General features: G+C 37.6%; 1 protein-coding gene and 1 non-coding gene across 2 annotated transcripts in view; one reads left to right on the forward strand and one right to left on the reverse strand.

Annotated features, from left to right (window-relative positions):
• LOC124641966 overlaps nt 1-15,347 on the reverse strand; it is a 96,516-nt gene that overhangs the window by 33,853 nt on the left and 47,316 nt on the right. The window contains exon 2 of the mRNA XM_047180243.1: nt 9,202-9,719. Coding sequence (XP_047036199.1) covers nt 9,202-9,652 — 451 coding nt within the window. The 5' untranslated portion in view covers nt 9,653-9,719. The remainder of the gene's footprint in view (nt 1-9,201; nt 9,720-15,347) is intronic.
• On the forward strand, nt 2,805-2,877 carry Trnak-cuu. Its single transcript has one exon. It is a non-coding gene; the product is annotated as a tRNA-Lys (tRNA).

The raw sequence follows: 15,347 nt of genomic DNA on the forward strand, positions 1-15,347 counted from the left end.
ATTTTTTATAATATCTCATTAACAAGGGTGGTCGGATTGGCTGTGAAACTTGTAAAATATACTTGTCGGTATCTTAACTGACTTTAATGAGCATACCAAGAAATAAAGATTGAGTTTTAATGTTAAAATAATAATATTAAGAGCAACTGACTTTATCTTGTAACCATGGCAACCGGCAATCAATTGCTGATAAAATCTTAGCTTTACGAGCTACTAATTAAACAGCTTATTTAAATAAAGACTTTATGAAGAATTAAGTGTATTATTTTATGTTCTAAGATACGTTAAAATTATGACTCGATATTAACTTTAATGTGGAATAACTCGGCATGCAATTAAAGAAGGATTTTTGGAGCACAAATTTTCGGTAGCAACCAGTTATCGATTATAAAATTGGATTGCCTACTTCACAGTACAATTCTATTCCAATTTAACTGTTTACAAAATATTGAGTTATTCCCAATTTGTCATTAGTACCGATTGGTCACCAACTATTTTTTCCGTACACCAAATCCCGATTGGTCATTCGAGCAAAATAAATAATTTAATATTTATAACAACAAACACATTGTTGGTTATAGAAAGTTTATTGTAATTAGAATAGAGACATGGTAATTAGTTACATAGGTAGTTCACAAATACTCGTCGTACTTAACTAGATAGCCACGGTCGCGAGAGCTAACACATCGTGCGAAATACATGGCGTCGTGCGCCGGACTGGCGACTCAGCGAGCGTCCCCGCTCGTGAGAGTAGGCCCTCGCTCCCCGCACCCCTCTGCCGGCCGGCCACGTATTGGTCGGCTCGGTGATCATGCGATGGCCTTATATGGCCATGGACTCGACCACGAAAAGTAGGCGCGCGTTACACACTTTAGACCAGGGAGGGTCCCCCGACTGGTCGAACAACAGTAACGCGAGGCTCTAAGTTACATCACAAGGTAAGTAACATGATAAGTTAAACATTGCAAAGTAAGCAAGCCTATATAGCCTATAAGGTAAATAACAATACAGTAGACTTAAAAGGTAAACAACACAAGATATGTAAACTTGAAAAGGTAAACAATACAAGATATGTAAACTTGAAAGGTAACCAATACAAGGTAAGTAAACTTACAAGGTAAACAACACAAGGTAAGTAAACTTATAAGGAAAACAACACAAGGTAAGTAAACTTATAAGGAAAACAACACAAGGTAAGTAACAACTCAGCTGAACAACCACCTAAGGTAAGTAATATAGTTAGGTGACACCCTTCCGCGGTCTACCCCTACCACGCTTAGGCACCATCGGCTCAGGACACTCACCTTCCCTCGCATGATATGGGCGTAAGTCAGACACATGGTACTTACCAAAAACTTCCCCCGTCTTACTATGAGCTAGGAGGTAAGTGGTAGGACTCACCTTCTTAGATATAACGTAGGGTCCGTCCCGTTTCGGAGTGAACTTGGACGTGATACCTTTAGCAGTGCTGCTGAGGACATGAGTCTTCATCAACACCAAGTCACCCTCAAGAAACTTTACAGGCGAAGACCGAGTTTTATCAGCGTATGCTTTACGTACATCCTGATGACGTTCGAGGTTCTCCTTGGCTGTCGAGATGGTATCCGCGAGTTTCCGCAGGTAAGGTGTGATTTGTGGTACAAAGTTTTCAGTTTCGACCACAGTTCTCAGGTCAGCTTGAACTGTCAGAGGAGACCGCAGCTCACGACCGAAGGTAAGATAAGCAGGGGTGTGCTCGGTAGACCGGGTAACGGAATTATTAAAAGCAAACCGTACAAAAGGTAATACCTCGGGCCAATTCTGGTGACGACCTTCCACCAAGATGGCGAGCTGAGCCTTGAGGTCTCGGTTCTTCCTCTCAACTGGATTAGCTTCAGGGTGGTAGAGAGGCACAAGGCTTTGCTTTATACCTAAGACAAACATAGCCTTCTGCATAACATCTGCTACGAACTGCACTCCGTTGTCTGAGATAATACGCCTAGGAAGACCAAACCTCATAAAGACTTCATTAACCAAAGTTTTGGCACATGTCTCCGCTGTAGCTTCAGTAAGAGCGAAAACCTCCACCCATTTACTAGTGGTATCCTCCACTATCAGGATCCATCTCTCACCTTGAGGACCTTTAGGCAACGGACCGAAGAGGTCGGTTGCAACAGTTTCAAACCTCTGAGCTGGAACTGGAGTTTGTAGCAGACCAGCAGGCTTGACATTCGACGGCTTGAATCGTTGACATTCGACACACGTCTTCAAATAGTCAGTAACAAACCTTCTCATCCCGGGGAAATAGAACCTTTGCGAGATACGATGTAAAGTCCTATCAATTCCACCATGAGCGGCGGTGGGCGAGTCATGGCACTCGAACATGACTGTGCTCCGCAGGCTCTCCGGGACAACGAGCTGAGGCTCCTCCGAATCAGTATCCGGGACGTACCGATACAAAACACCTTGATTCAATAGGTAACCTCGCTCGGACCAACGAGTAACAGAAAGGTCATCCTTACCTTCCAAGTCCAGGATGATCTTGGCGACTTCAACATCTGCTAACTGCGCCTCCCTAACGCGGCGGCTAAGCGTGTCGGCAATAACATTAACTTTACCTGGTGCATACTCGACACGTAGATCAAAAGCTTGTAGCTTCATGGCCCAGCGAACTAACCTTCCACTAGGTGACTTGAGAGAAAAGAGCCACTTCAGGGGTTGGTGATCAGACATCACGTGGACCTGATGACCATCAATGTAACCGCGGAACCGTTCCACAGCACAGACAACGGCGAGAGCCTCTCTCTCCGTAGTAGAATAATTCTGCCCGGCTAGCTCAGTCGGTAGAGCATGAGACTCTTAATCTCAGGGTCGTGGGTTCGAGCCCCACGTTGGGCGCCACTTATAACAACAAACACATTGTTGGTTATAGAAAGTTTATTGTAATTAGAATAGAGACATGGTAATTAGTTACATAGGTAGTTCACAAATACTCGTCGTACTTAACTAGATAGCCACGGTCGCGAGAGCTAACACATCGTGCGAAATACATGGCGTCGTGCGCCGGACTGGCGACTCAGCGAGCGTCCCCGCTCGTGAGAGTAGGCCCTCGCTCCCCGCACCCCTCTGCCGGCCGGCCACGTATTGGTCGGCTCGGTGATCATGCGATGGCCTTATATGGCCATGGACTCGACCACGAAAAGTAGGCGCGCGTTACATATTTAAATTTTGAGTTCCGATTCGTCACCCGCATAAAATTTCACGTATCAGAGTACCGTCAGAAATAAAAGTGTTAGAAGAAATTTTAAATGATAAACTTCAATGTAGGTAAAGGTTTTAATAGTTCTCATATACATATAATAAAGTTTACATTAAAACACAGGTGAAGACAACATGGGCATTTTATAAACCCGAAAATGTGACTCGATACTTTTTGTACCGGTAACAAAAGTACCAGGGGCCCATAACTAGCAAAGAGATTGTATACATAAAAATATTCATAAATATAAAATTTAATTAACAAAAATATTTGAATGTAGTCAGCAGTTGTGTTGTACATACTGCAGTTCTTCTTTTAAATTGGTCCTTGTTCGGTTAAACAGAACGTTTCAGTTCAATTATCTTCTTAAACTTCTTGTTCTTACTATCCATACACTTCTTCCTCCGAGCCTTTTTCCCAAAATGTGTTGGGGTCGGCTTCCAGTCTAACCGGATGTAGCTGAGTATCAGTGCTTTACTATCCATACACAATTGAGAAAATATATTTATTTTATTTATGTATACCTATGTGCTTAAGTTTTGGTCACAAGTCACATACACTTCCAGGGCACTCAATAACCAACTAATATTACACCACATATTTTTTTGCTAATACCGATAATAGTAAATAGTTACTTACACAAAACAATAGAAACCGGACCATACTTTCCCCGTTCTATATATTGTCTCTTTCTAGAAAATAAAAGGCTTCTGTTTTATTACCTGATTTTATATATAAATAAGTTATACCGGGATTTTCAAAAAATTGGTTCACATACATAAAATACAATTCATCGACATGGTGTAAATTGGTATGTTTATATATATATTATATATTGGTTTGTTCAATACAATACAATTAGGAAAAAAACGTAAAATCCTGACACTCTTGACTGCTATACTCCTGTAAGTTATGTGGTCCTAGTACATGGTGGGCAGTTCCATGGACACTCGTTGATTGGTATATTACTCATCTGATTTATGCGATCCTGGTATTTTGGTTTTGGCCGTGCGTTGTGTGACGCCGTTGAAATCGCGATTTTATTAATAGCGTCTTGCCATAATCGGAAAAAACATAACCAACATAAATAAAAAAAAACGTAATACAATATTGTACAGCTTATCTTGTTGACAGTACTTTTTACAAAATAAAGTACGGATGACCAATTGGGACTAAGCAAAATAAAATATTTTATTGAATGACAAACTGGGACACGTTTTTTATGGATGCCAAATCACTAAAATGACGAATCGGGCATAACTCAAAATATTTGTTTACTGCATGCAATGACTACGAAACCTATTGTGCATGAGGTTTTCTTCGAAACGTATGCTAATCTATACATATAATAAATCTGTAGAAAAGTAATTTTTGTACATTGAAGAAATTGACAAAAAAAATAGCCAGCATGTTAAAGGATAACTAACAGAACCCATTTCCATCATTTTTGTAATTTTTGTCTGTTTGTCTGTTTATCTGTTTGTTTGTTCGGGATTCACGTAAAATCTACGAATTAAATGCAGACAATGCTTATATACAAAAATTCTACGTAACTTGGGGTATTACTTAGTTTTTGTTTCATCGAAATCGATTCACTCTATCAAAAGATATGATTAATTTTGTGAATTCAAGATGTAAAATATTACGACACGCAATCTATTTGTCAAAACTGTACATTTGAATGTTGTACTTATATTAGTTGATCAGCCTATTATTAATCTTTACACAGAAAATCACACCTTTATAAGTAACTTCGGAAGAAAAAAAAATGAAAATTTTGTTTAGCCAAGGTTAAAGTAGCTCCATCTGTGGTAAATAAAATACATCAAATTTGTCAAAGGAGCGAGGTGGTAAATGACAATATTACCATACATTCTTTATAGAGGATTATTATTTCAACAGATGGAGTTGTGTATTTTCCGTAATTCGCCATATTTTAACACGTAGTGTAATTTTTCGATAGACATTTCAATAGTGTTTGTCAGTTTGCCGTGCCACATCAAAATCCAACTATAATTATTACCTTGATGAAAAGAAAATTAATAGTTCTCAGCCAAATTTAAAACGGTGCCATCTAAATTATTTTTTGAACATTATGTCAAAAATGATGACTTTAGTGGAACAATTAATTATCATTTAAAGTTACAGATGGAGTTCATATCAGGATTTTTTCATAAACATAGTTTAGCTTATCTTCCACTAATGTGGTGGCCTTAAAACAAATTACTTTGAGTGAGAAGTATTAAGTAGATCTTAATTATTTTTTCTGATGCAAAATATGTAAACTTAATCCTAGAAGAAATGAGGATCTATCTCTAGCAAGCGCTGCTAAGCGTGAGGAAGGTAATGTAGGATTCTGTAGCTTTAAAAACAAGCCCAGATACAAAGTGCAGATAAGAAGAAATGGGAGCTCTCTCTATTTAATACCATACACACGTAAAATGCTTTATGCGTCTGAAAACGTACAAATTACGCGCCGCATACCAGAGACATGCTTACTTTCAACTTCTGATCGCAAATACACTGTTCACGATTACGAACAGTCTCAGTAAGACCCGAGCCAAGCCTAAAAACCCTAAAAAACACCTTTTATATAAAACTACGTTTGATGTCATTTAATCACAAAGACAGAATTGTTCTCTGTTGCAAATCCTATCCACCTATATCCTATCCTAATCCAGAATGCATTGCAGGTGTGCATTGCACAAAAACCAATGGTATCCTATTCGAGAAGTCAAAAGAGTTGACCTGCCAACGTCAGCTTCTGCGCTAAGCAAGTGTTCTTAATAGTACCATCAGAATTACATTCATCGTTGAATGAGGTGAATAAATTTTCAGAAACCACAATAACAGTAGGAGCCAAAGCGTATTATCGCTTCATAGAGCTCTGATTGGCCCCAGGTGACCAAGTCAGGTCTGATTTGTTCGTTCATCAGATCTTTGAAAGTGTTTCGGTGGATACTTACTGTCGTCCTGTTTACGTGTGACACAAAATATGGTATATAAACGTCCTCCGCAAGAGCGAAATTTTCCCGGTGTGCGGTAGTGACGCACAGTATACAACACTTATGTTTCTTTTGATTTGCTGGCTCCACCAAGAAATGACAAATTGCGAGCGTACATTCTGAAAATCTTGGCAAAACTGCTGGTTTCAAGTACGAACACATGAAGTGGACTCTCACAGATACGTACATTTTGCCTATTCGTGAACTAATGCAAACATTTCGGTGGAGTCCCGGCTTAGGCCTCCCCCACATTAGGCGTGCGCGATCCTCGGGCGTGTGAGTAGCGCGGGCGCCGCGCGTGCGTCGCGAGCGCGTTGCGTGAGCGTCGCGTTTTGCTGCCCTGCGGCATTTGCAGCGCGCTCGCGGCGCGCACGCGCCGCTCTCCTTGACGTTTAACTGCTAAGGCGTTTAGCGGGCGGCGGGGTTAGCAGGCGAAGGGGTAAGAACGCAACTCGAGCGCCGCGTGCTCGCCGCGAGCGCGTCGCTTGCACTCTTCACACATGCCGCAGGGCAGCAAAACGCGACGTTCACGCAGCGCGCTCGCAACGCCCGCGCTACTCACACACAAAACTTCTTTTGTTTAGATAAATGGTCACATCCACAACACAACCTTGATCAATGAATCTATGCGACTGCTAAGTGCTAATCCTAATTATACTGTCACGTGAAAGAATGCACCTACGGGATAAGTAGTATTTTGACGATTCTATATTGCCCACGCAGACGAAGTTGCGGGCAACAGCTAGTTTATTTACCTAATTTTAAAAGGCGCTATCAAGGAATCCGTGCTATAGGTTCTATATATTTTTAATCTTTAATGCATTTGGTACTAGTGTAATTATTAGTCCAATATAATTTGATTAACACCGTGGAAACAAAATAAACTAATTACCTTTAATACGTTCACACTTTTACATAAAGCTGAATTTCCAGTAGTGCATTATATCTACAACCAGTTGTTCAATAGTTGCATTATAACGATACATAGTAAGCCTAAGATGTTTCCTCCTCATATGAGCCTGTAAGATGTTTGCAAGTCCAAAGTATTTCGGTCTCATAATGTTTATTTAATGGCCCATGACTGAGAGGATTGTCAGTATATGCTTACTTATGTTGACGAGATCTGAATACATACGTATTTGTATAGGTTTTGTGTAGAAATATTCTGAATAAGAGGAGTATATAGCGTGTTTTTAAATGGGTATTTAAAAAGCTTATGGATATTCAGTTAAAAAATGGTAAAGAGTAAAGTTTTTTTATTTTGAATGGTATTTTTTTCTAGCACGTGAGATAATCTCTAGGTAAGTACCTCTCTCTCAAAAAATAAATTTGAATTACAATATTGCGTGGAAACTAGGTCTTTATAAGCCTGTAATCGCCAATACGTATTGCCCAAACATTATGAATGACGCTAATTCCTTCTCTGTATGAGAGGAGGCCTGTGCCCTGCAGTGGGACGATAAAAAGGCTGATTATGATGATTATAGGCTGTTATAAAATGAAGATCATCATGAAAACAGTGGACGGAGGCGCATGCAATAGCCAGTACTATTATAAAACACAAATAACATTTTTATTTGAATAGCTGATACCAATATTGAACCATTTGTAAAGACGCACTTTCAATAAAACGCGACGTACGGACGATCTGTTTGCACTTTAGTGGCAAATATATCAGTTACAGTTTACAGTCCGTCGGGAACTTTATGTCGATGTCGGGGCGTTTGAAATTGTACCATGAATATTGCTAGAAATGTAAGCTACATACGTATACACTAGGTTTTTATGGAGCATATCGGACCTATGAAGTTACTGATGTAAGGGTGAAAGTTTGCAACCGATTATGTCTTTTGTAATGATCGCTTTTGCCTCCAATACTTAAAAAAAATGTGGGTAAAAAGGATAACTTATATTTTTTTTATTTGTATCTAGCACAAGTTCTTTCACTACTTCGACACCCTGATAAAAACTCATAGCCTTCCTCGATCAAGAAAATCTTTTTCAAATCAGAACTTGTCTGGTTTCTAAGATTAACGAGTCCAAGCAAACAAACAAAATTTTATTTTTATTATTTTTAAGTATAGCGACATAAAATATTAATTAAACCGACCCATAGAATCTAGTTTTCCTTTCCACCACTGTTATTTTCCCTGATGTATTTTTAAGCATTATGTCTTAGTTCAACAGTAGGTACTAGCGGGCGCTCATTAGTGGCTTAAAAACTGCTTGCACTTCCTCCATTCATGAAAAAAACACGTTTCATATTCTATAAAGTTGTCGTTTTTCTTCGAGTGCGAAAGTGCAGTTCATTCATTCATTCATTCAACATTTCATTCAGTATTATCCACCATTCATTCCCGTTCAAACTGCTCATGAATAATATTTTGTGTGTCATGCACGAGTTTCATATCTTGTGATGTGATCTTCGAGTTCTGTGTGTGCTTTTAATATAGTTTTTCAGTCCTTTCAAGATTTTTGCAATCAGCAGTGTTCAGTTTTGAATATCGATTAAATGTAAATAATGACTTAATATTATAAAGCTGAAGGAGTTCGTTTGAGCTAATGTTAGGAACTACTGGTTCTATTTGGAAAGCCCATTTATTGAGAAAGGTTATAAGATACTTTTTACCCGAGTGCGCGAACAGGACACAGGTGAAACCGTTTACGTAACCGAGTATTGTATACCAAAGATTTAAAAAATCAACCATCACAATAGAGATCTCCTCCTTATTGGGAAGTCGGTTAAAAGTAAAGAATGGGTCTCAAGTCAAAAAGTCAAAAACACCGATACCGTACTAAAAGACCACCAACGTTAACATTTAAGTTTAGAATTATTAACTAATAATTATTTTTGTTGATATATTTATTTTCCTCGGCTATGTAGCCGGGCAGAACTAATGGCACGGGCCTAAACCAAGTGCGCATCAGTGGGGTTAATAATTATTATTATCTACTTACATAACTCCTTCCCAAGTACCCAAGTCTCCGGCTTCGAGTTGACCTCGACCAGCACAGTCGGCGTACACACCAACAGGACCATCAAATCCGCAATGCTCAAGTTCACCAGAAAAATGTTCGTCGAATTCCTCATATCCTTAGTCTTTAGTATCACTATTGGGACCATCACATTCCCTATCACACCAAGACACATTATCACTATACAGAAAGTCATAGAAGTCGCTTTTATGTAATATGGAATTTCTGCGTACTCCGTAAAATTGTCGTTCGACATCGCGTATGTCGCATTGGAGAAGTTCGTCTTCCCAAAGCCGTGATGGTCGTATTCTTCACCAGTTTCGAAGGTGCAGTTATGTGTTGCATTTTTGTAGTTATATGTTATGTTTCTACAGTCGTATTGTAGTGTGTTTACATGTGTCACTGTGTGTGTGTAGTTGGTTGTTGAAATCATGTGGTCAATTCATATTTTCACATTGTTTTTCGTTTGTGTTTACGTTGGCGACATTGCTTGGCGTTATCTGTAACAAGAGAAAGGAAATGTTAGAAAATGCTTGTACCTCTATTATGCATCTTTATCTTAAGAACATCATTTATTTGCAAACAACAACAAAATTAAAAGTGGTTCTCTCAAAAAGTTTGTGCTCGTGCTTCAAACATGAAAATGATTCTTTTGATCAGTCTTGTTTAAGAGTAGGAAATGAGGTGTTAGGAAAATTCGCACTCTAAAATAGAGAGCGAATTTATGCAAACATTTTATATGTATAATTACAGCATTAATACAAATAAATGGTTTGGCAAAAATAACATTTAACTTTATCAATAAATTTCTTTAAATTGAGAAGTTTCAATTAATATTTACAATACTTCAACTAAAATATTGCTCAAATTGTTGAAAACATCTGGTTTCCTTTGTTTTGTAGATTATTTAATAGCAAAAAGCAAGCTGTTACTGTAACATTTAAGAGATTTGTACAAACTTTCATTTCCTTCTCGTTTTTGTTAGCAAATTAAAATTTGTTATTCATTTGTGAGGACTGTTTTAAAGAAGATTAGGTACACTGGTAAGTTTGAGCTACTGTTGAAAAGCGGCTAATAAAGAAGCAGCCCGGATGAATAAAAAAGCCTAAAACTTCTAGTCTCTTGTATAAATAACATGTAGTGTTACATTCTAATTCCTGTATCTACCCAAAGGCAAGAAAAACAGGCCTTCCCATATGCTACTCAGTAGCAGCTTTTGTCACAATTTCACGTCAAAGGCGGATTTGAGAAAGCGTACAATAGCACGTCAGAGACCGTCAGGATTTGAGAAAACTCTAGCACTAAGACTTATTAGGTGATTAAAACCTGGAACTCACTTGATAAGAAAACATACAAACCTACATAACGGTGTATTTAAACTAGTGTAAATGTAGTTCCTGCACTAAACCACATACTTTTAAGTAGGTACGGGTATGTAACCACATGCAACCTGAAAATTGCTCCAAAATTCCGCCCAAAAAGGAATTACTCAAGTTAAACGTTGAAATAACAAAATTCTACAGTAAATTAGAAAGCAAATTACTTTAGGTAACCCTAAAGCGGAGGGTGTTATCATACAAATTAGTTAGAAAATTTAACACATTACGATGGTGAATTCATCTTCGTAATCACCAACCTTGGCGGTAATCTGGCAAAAGGAAGTATTTACGGTTGTTTATAATTTACATTTAAACTTAGCTAAAAATTTGGGCTGGCTGTTAATGCAAAAATTAAAAATGTATCCCTATATCCCTTAGATACGCATCACGCGTGTTTTACTGAACCGTTTATGCTGACAGTAAGAGGGGAGGTAGCTTAAACCTGGCAGAAAGACCTAGGATATGTTTTGTCACCATCCGGCTACGGGAATCAGTTATCTATGGACGCAAATGAAACCGCGAGTGGGCTAGTTTAAAATTAAAATTGATATGAGAAGAATGATATAGCTCGTCTATTTGTTCATAAAAAATATCAATTTGGCTTGAAACGGTAACAAATAAGATAAGGCCTTTAGCAATAAAGCAATAAATCAAAGACCCTACTTGTGTAAGGGTCAGAAACTTCATAGAGCTACAACAGTCTAATCACCACACATTCAAACTCTCTTGCTCAACGCAAATCACGTTACCCATTCCTCAGTATAATTTGTTAGACTATGTCACACCGTACCGAAGTGCTCAAGGAATTTCACACAAGCCTTTACTTAGAGAAATTATCCGACCGGACACGCCATTGGCGTTTCTTTCCCTCTGTAGATACTTGATATGAGAGCGTCTTTCATACTTATACATACGTCAAGTTTATGCTTGTATCTGTCAATATTGTCGGGTGCGTGCGTAACGACGTGATCGAAGATGCAGGAGTAATAGCTCTCTCATATTCATATTCGTTCGTATTCGTATTTTTTGTTATTTTGGACTCACTACACATAGATTTTTTCGTTTAGAATTGTGCTCATGTTGTCTCCAGTTGGTTATATGCTCTAAGCTTAACATAGGAACTTATACAATTGAGGGACCCTTGAATTGCGTGGGAACTGAAAGTGACATTATGGTAAGTTTAGATCATAGAGTTGGGTATAAACAATCTAGTGTATGAGTGTTAGGGTCTTTCAGGACTTGTATTGAGAACTATGTATCTTCATAGCATCTTCTCGCCTCTAATGTGATCGGATTTTAGAGCTCCCACAAACTACCTATCTGTAGATTGGCACAATAAAGAAGGAGTTTTGACATTAGTCACAAGTAATGCCAAACTCCTATGTCTAGTAATCAAAACTACAGATAGAATAATTGTTAACTGTTAGCCGATAGTTAGTATTTTAGATAATAACTAAGGTTTATTTCGGCAAACAATTAAAAAATCTTGTCTCTATTTACAGAAACTATAATACATGATTTACAATAAAAATTAAAACTATTACTAGATATAGGTTTAAGCGGGAAAACGTTACCAAGTAGAGTTATAAGTAAACATACTATTTTATTCTATATCACAGAATATACCTAATACAATTCAGATATCAATTTTCCCTCCTTTCCGAGATTCAACGGCCTAAACTACCTACATAAGTGCCTATCTTCATTTAGCAATCTAACCAAGCTCATTAGCTTCAAATTATCTTTAGTTAAATCCGAGTACACGCTCACTGAGGCATAGTGACACTTCCTCACATCTTCATAAACAGATCTTACTGATAGTTACCATTTATATTTAAGACGGATATACAGATGAACGCCTGTGAGTTTCAAAGCTGTTGGTTTCAAAGAGATAATATCGCTATCCTAACACTTCGTAGGAGTATCATACACTAGGATTTTACTAACGGTTTCACGCGTCTTGGTCAAGCAGCAGTTGTTTTATTTCAAAGCAGTTGTTTCCCGTGGTTTCTTCTTGCTGTACTCGGATTAAATATTACCTATAACCGGGGGCTAGTACAGGTTTTCAAAGTATGAAAGAATTTTTCAAATTGGTTAGTAGTTTCGAAACAGGGTGAAAACAATTTGTTTTTTCTCTCTCATTAATATCCTTTTAAATGGGCTTTTGCAGGCTTGTCTACTATGTTCGCTTTTGCAAATATTAAGCATGGATTATAATGCTGTTTTAGGCTTCAATAAAGCTCTCTAGATTGTTTTTAAGCGAATAAACACACATCACGATGTCTGGACTCCTATACCTAAAAAATATCTCTTAGTAAATACATTGTTGACATGAAATATTTTCATATCCCACCAAAAATAACCGTTATGACGTTATGATTTTACAGCCCCTCTTTTACTCTATTACCCAGAAAAAAAGCTATTGAAACTTTCCCAGTAAAACGTTCAGGGAAAGTGTGCGTGTAGACTAATGTAGGAAGATTCTTATCCGTGTGTCTAACGTCCCGGATATCCGGACAATTAGCATCTGACGATATGTAGGTCCGGGATAATAGTTCCCGGGGTGGGGTGATCTTGATGTCCGTGAACGTTTTGAGGGGTAAATTGACAGAGTCGGGGAGATAAAAGATTTGTCATGATCCTGTTTTTAGTGAATGTTGATCGTTGAAAGTGATTCATTAATTTTAATTGCTTTTATGTACGACTTCATCATCAGTTTCAGTTTTCCACTCGTTTCCGTGCCTATAAAGTATATGTACCGAACATTTTAAAATCGGAGATTCTTTGATATTAAAAATTCTTTTACGCGGTTGAATTGAGATAGTCATTATTTTGTGGAAATTGGCATATAAAATGACACATTTTCTAAAATTAATTTAGCTTTGTTGTTTTACTACTGAACAATATCTGATTTCCAAAATGCATTGACCCTGACATCGTTCCAGCTTTCAAACACAGTTAAAGTTTAAAGACAGTTAAATTAGCTACTTTTTAACAACACGAAAAACTCCTCAATATCAAGAAAATTCCCACAAAAACAACATATGTACATATTTACAGTACAAAATTAATATACCTTTGTCCACGCCTCTTCCCATACCGTTTCACCGGGTAAGTAAATATACAAGTTCAGAATATACGCGGACGAAAATATATTCAACTGGAATCGCTCAAATCGGGTGAAATTGTGACAGCGGAATCCTATCTGTTACCTGAAGTGTTGTAGGGTTTGTGTCAATATTTAGATAAGGAAGATATATTTTATGAGGAAATATATATAGGGCAAATATATAAAAAAGGTGAAGAAAAACATCTTGAGGAAACCTGGACTATACATATAGTCTGAAATCACCAACCCGCATTGAGCAAGTGTGGTGATTAACGCGCAATCCTTCTCCATGTGAGAGGAGGCCGCAGCCCAGCAGTGGGACGATAAAAATCTTTCATCACAGTATGAAAAAATCTTTTTTAAACGGACTTTAAAAAAAGTTTGACCTATGTATCTTAGGTTTTTGGATAGGTATATTATGAAGTCGGTTTTATTTTTTGTAAAAAGATTTTTATAATTATTTATGCAATAATGTACCTAAGTAATCCAGGTAATGTTATCCACATTACTGTGCCCATTTTGCTATAGTTATAAAGAGAATAAATAGACATAAAAGAAGAGCCATGGTCATACGTTTTTCGATAATGATAAAGAAATCATCGAGAAACAAATTCCGTGAAGTCCCTAATTCAATGTGTGACTTCTGACATTTTAAACTATCTATGAATATTACTCAAATATTATTCCAATGTTTAAATGCCAATTCTAATTTTAACATTCCAATCCAAATTCACGGATGTCTAATTTTAGATTGAATTTAAAAAGTAAATACCACAGACACATAGTCTAAAACGGGATTGAATTTCCAAAAATATAATAATTGTTCGTGTAGAAATAAAAGTAATAAAGTAATTTCAGTTTAAATTGAGCTTGTTATTAACTATTCTGTCAGACGCGTTTGTAAAACCTCAAGGAATTTATTTATAAGGCTTGTGTTGTAGTGGGAGCGAATAGCGATTGCATTTTGTTTTGAACTAATAGTGAAGTTTTGCGGCTAGTATCTATGCTAATACTAGCTTCGGTTAGTGGTTTCACCCGCATACCGTGGAAACTATCCCGCGCATAAAAAGAAGCATCTACGCCTTCAATAAATGAGCAATCTAACACTTAGTGCTAAACATGCCATCAAATGACCATCTGTTGAGAGAAGCTAGGTCACTTTTTATCTAGGTACAGGAAGTAGTCACCGAGAGATGAGATTTTCACTCAGAACGCTCTGGCAGTAGCTAGTAAGGCATAAATCAGTCAGTTTCCGATTATTTGAATAAGTACTCATTTCTTTCTAAACATAATCGTCAAAATACCCATTGGTAGCGGAACTTTTAAACGTTTAAAATATGAGTATGACGTGGTTCCCTAAACTTTCACAAAGCACCCAAAGGCCAATCCAAAATAAAACAAATGAAAACTAAAATGGTTTTCACCCCACGCAGAACCGATCGCTTCTCATTACCCCGCGAGCAGTCTGACAGGTCCCTAAGTTAAAGTCTCTCTCAGACGTCTGAATGCGTAGGCGAAGTCTAGACGAGGTTCAGCCGTACGCCAATTGAAATTGTCTAGTCTGAATTTAAGAAGCTGTGGTTTAAATTGGTTAATTGAAAGCAGTAAGGGTTAAGAGTTTATTGAGTTAGGTCGTAATG

This window comes from Helicoverpa zea, chromosome 23 (assembly GCF_022581195.2).
Source record: "Helicoverpa zea isolate HzStark_Cry1AcR chromosome 23, ilHelZeax1.1, whole genome shotgun sequence".
Classification (NCBI taxonomy): Eukaryota; Metazoa; Arthropoda; class Insecta; order Lepidoptera; family Noctuidae; genus Helicoverpa; species Helicoverpa zea.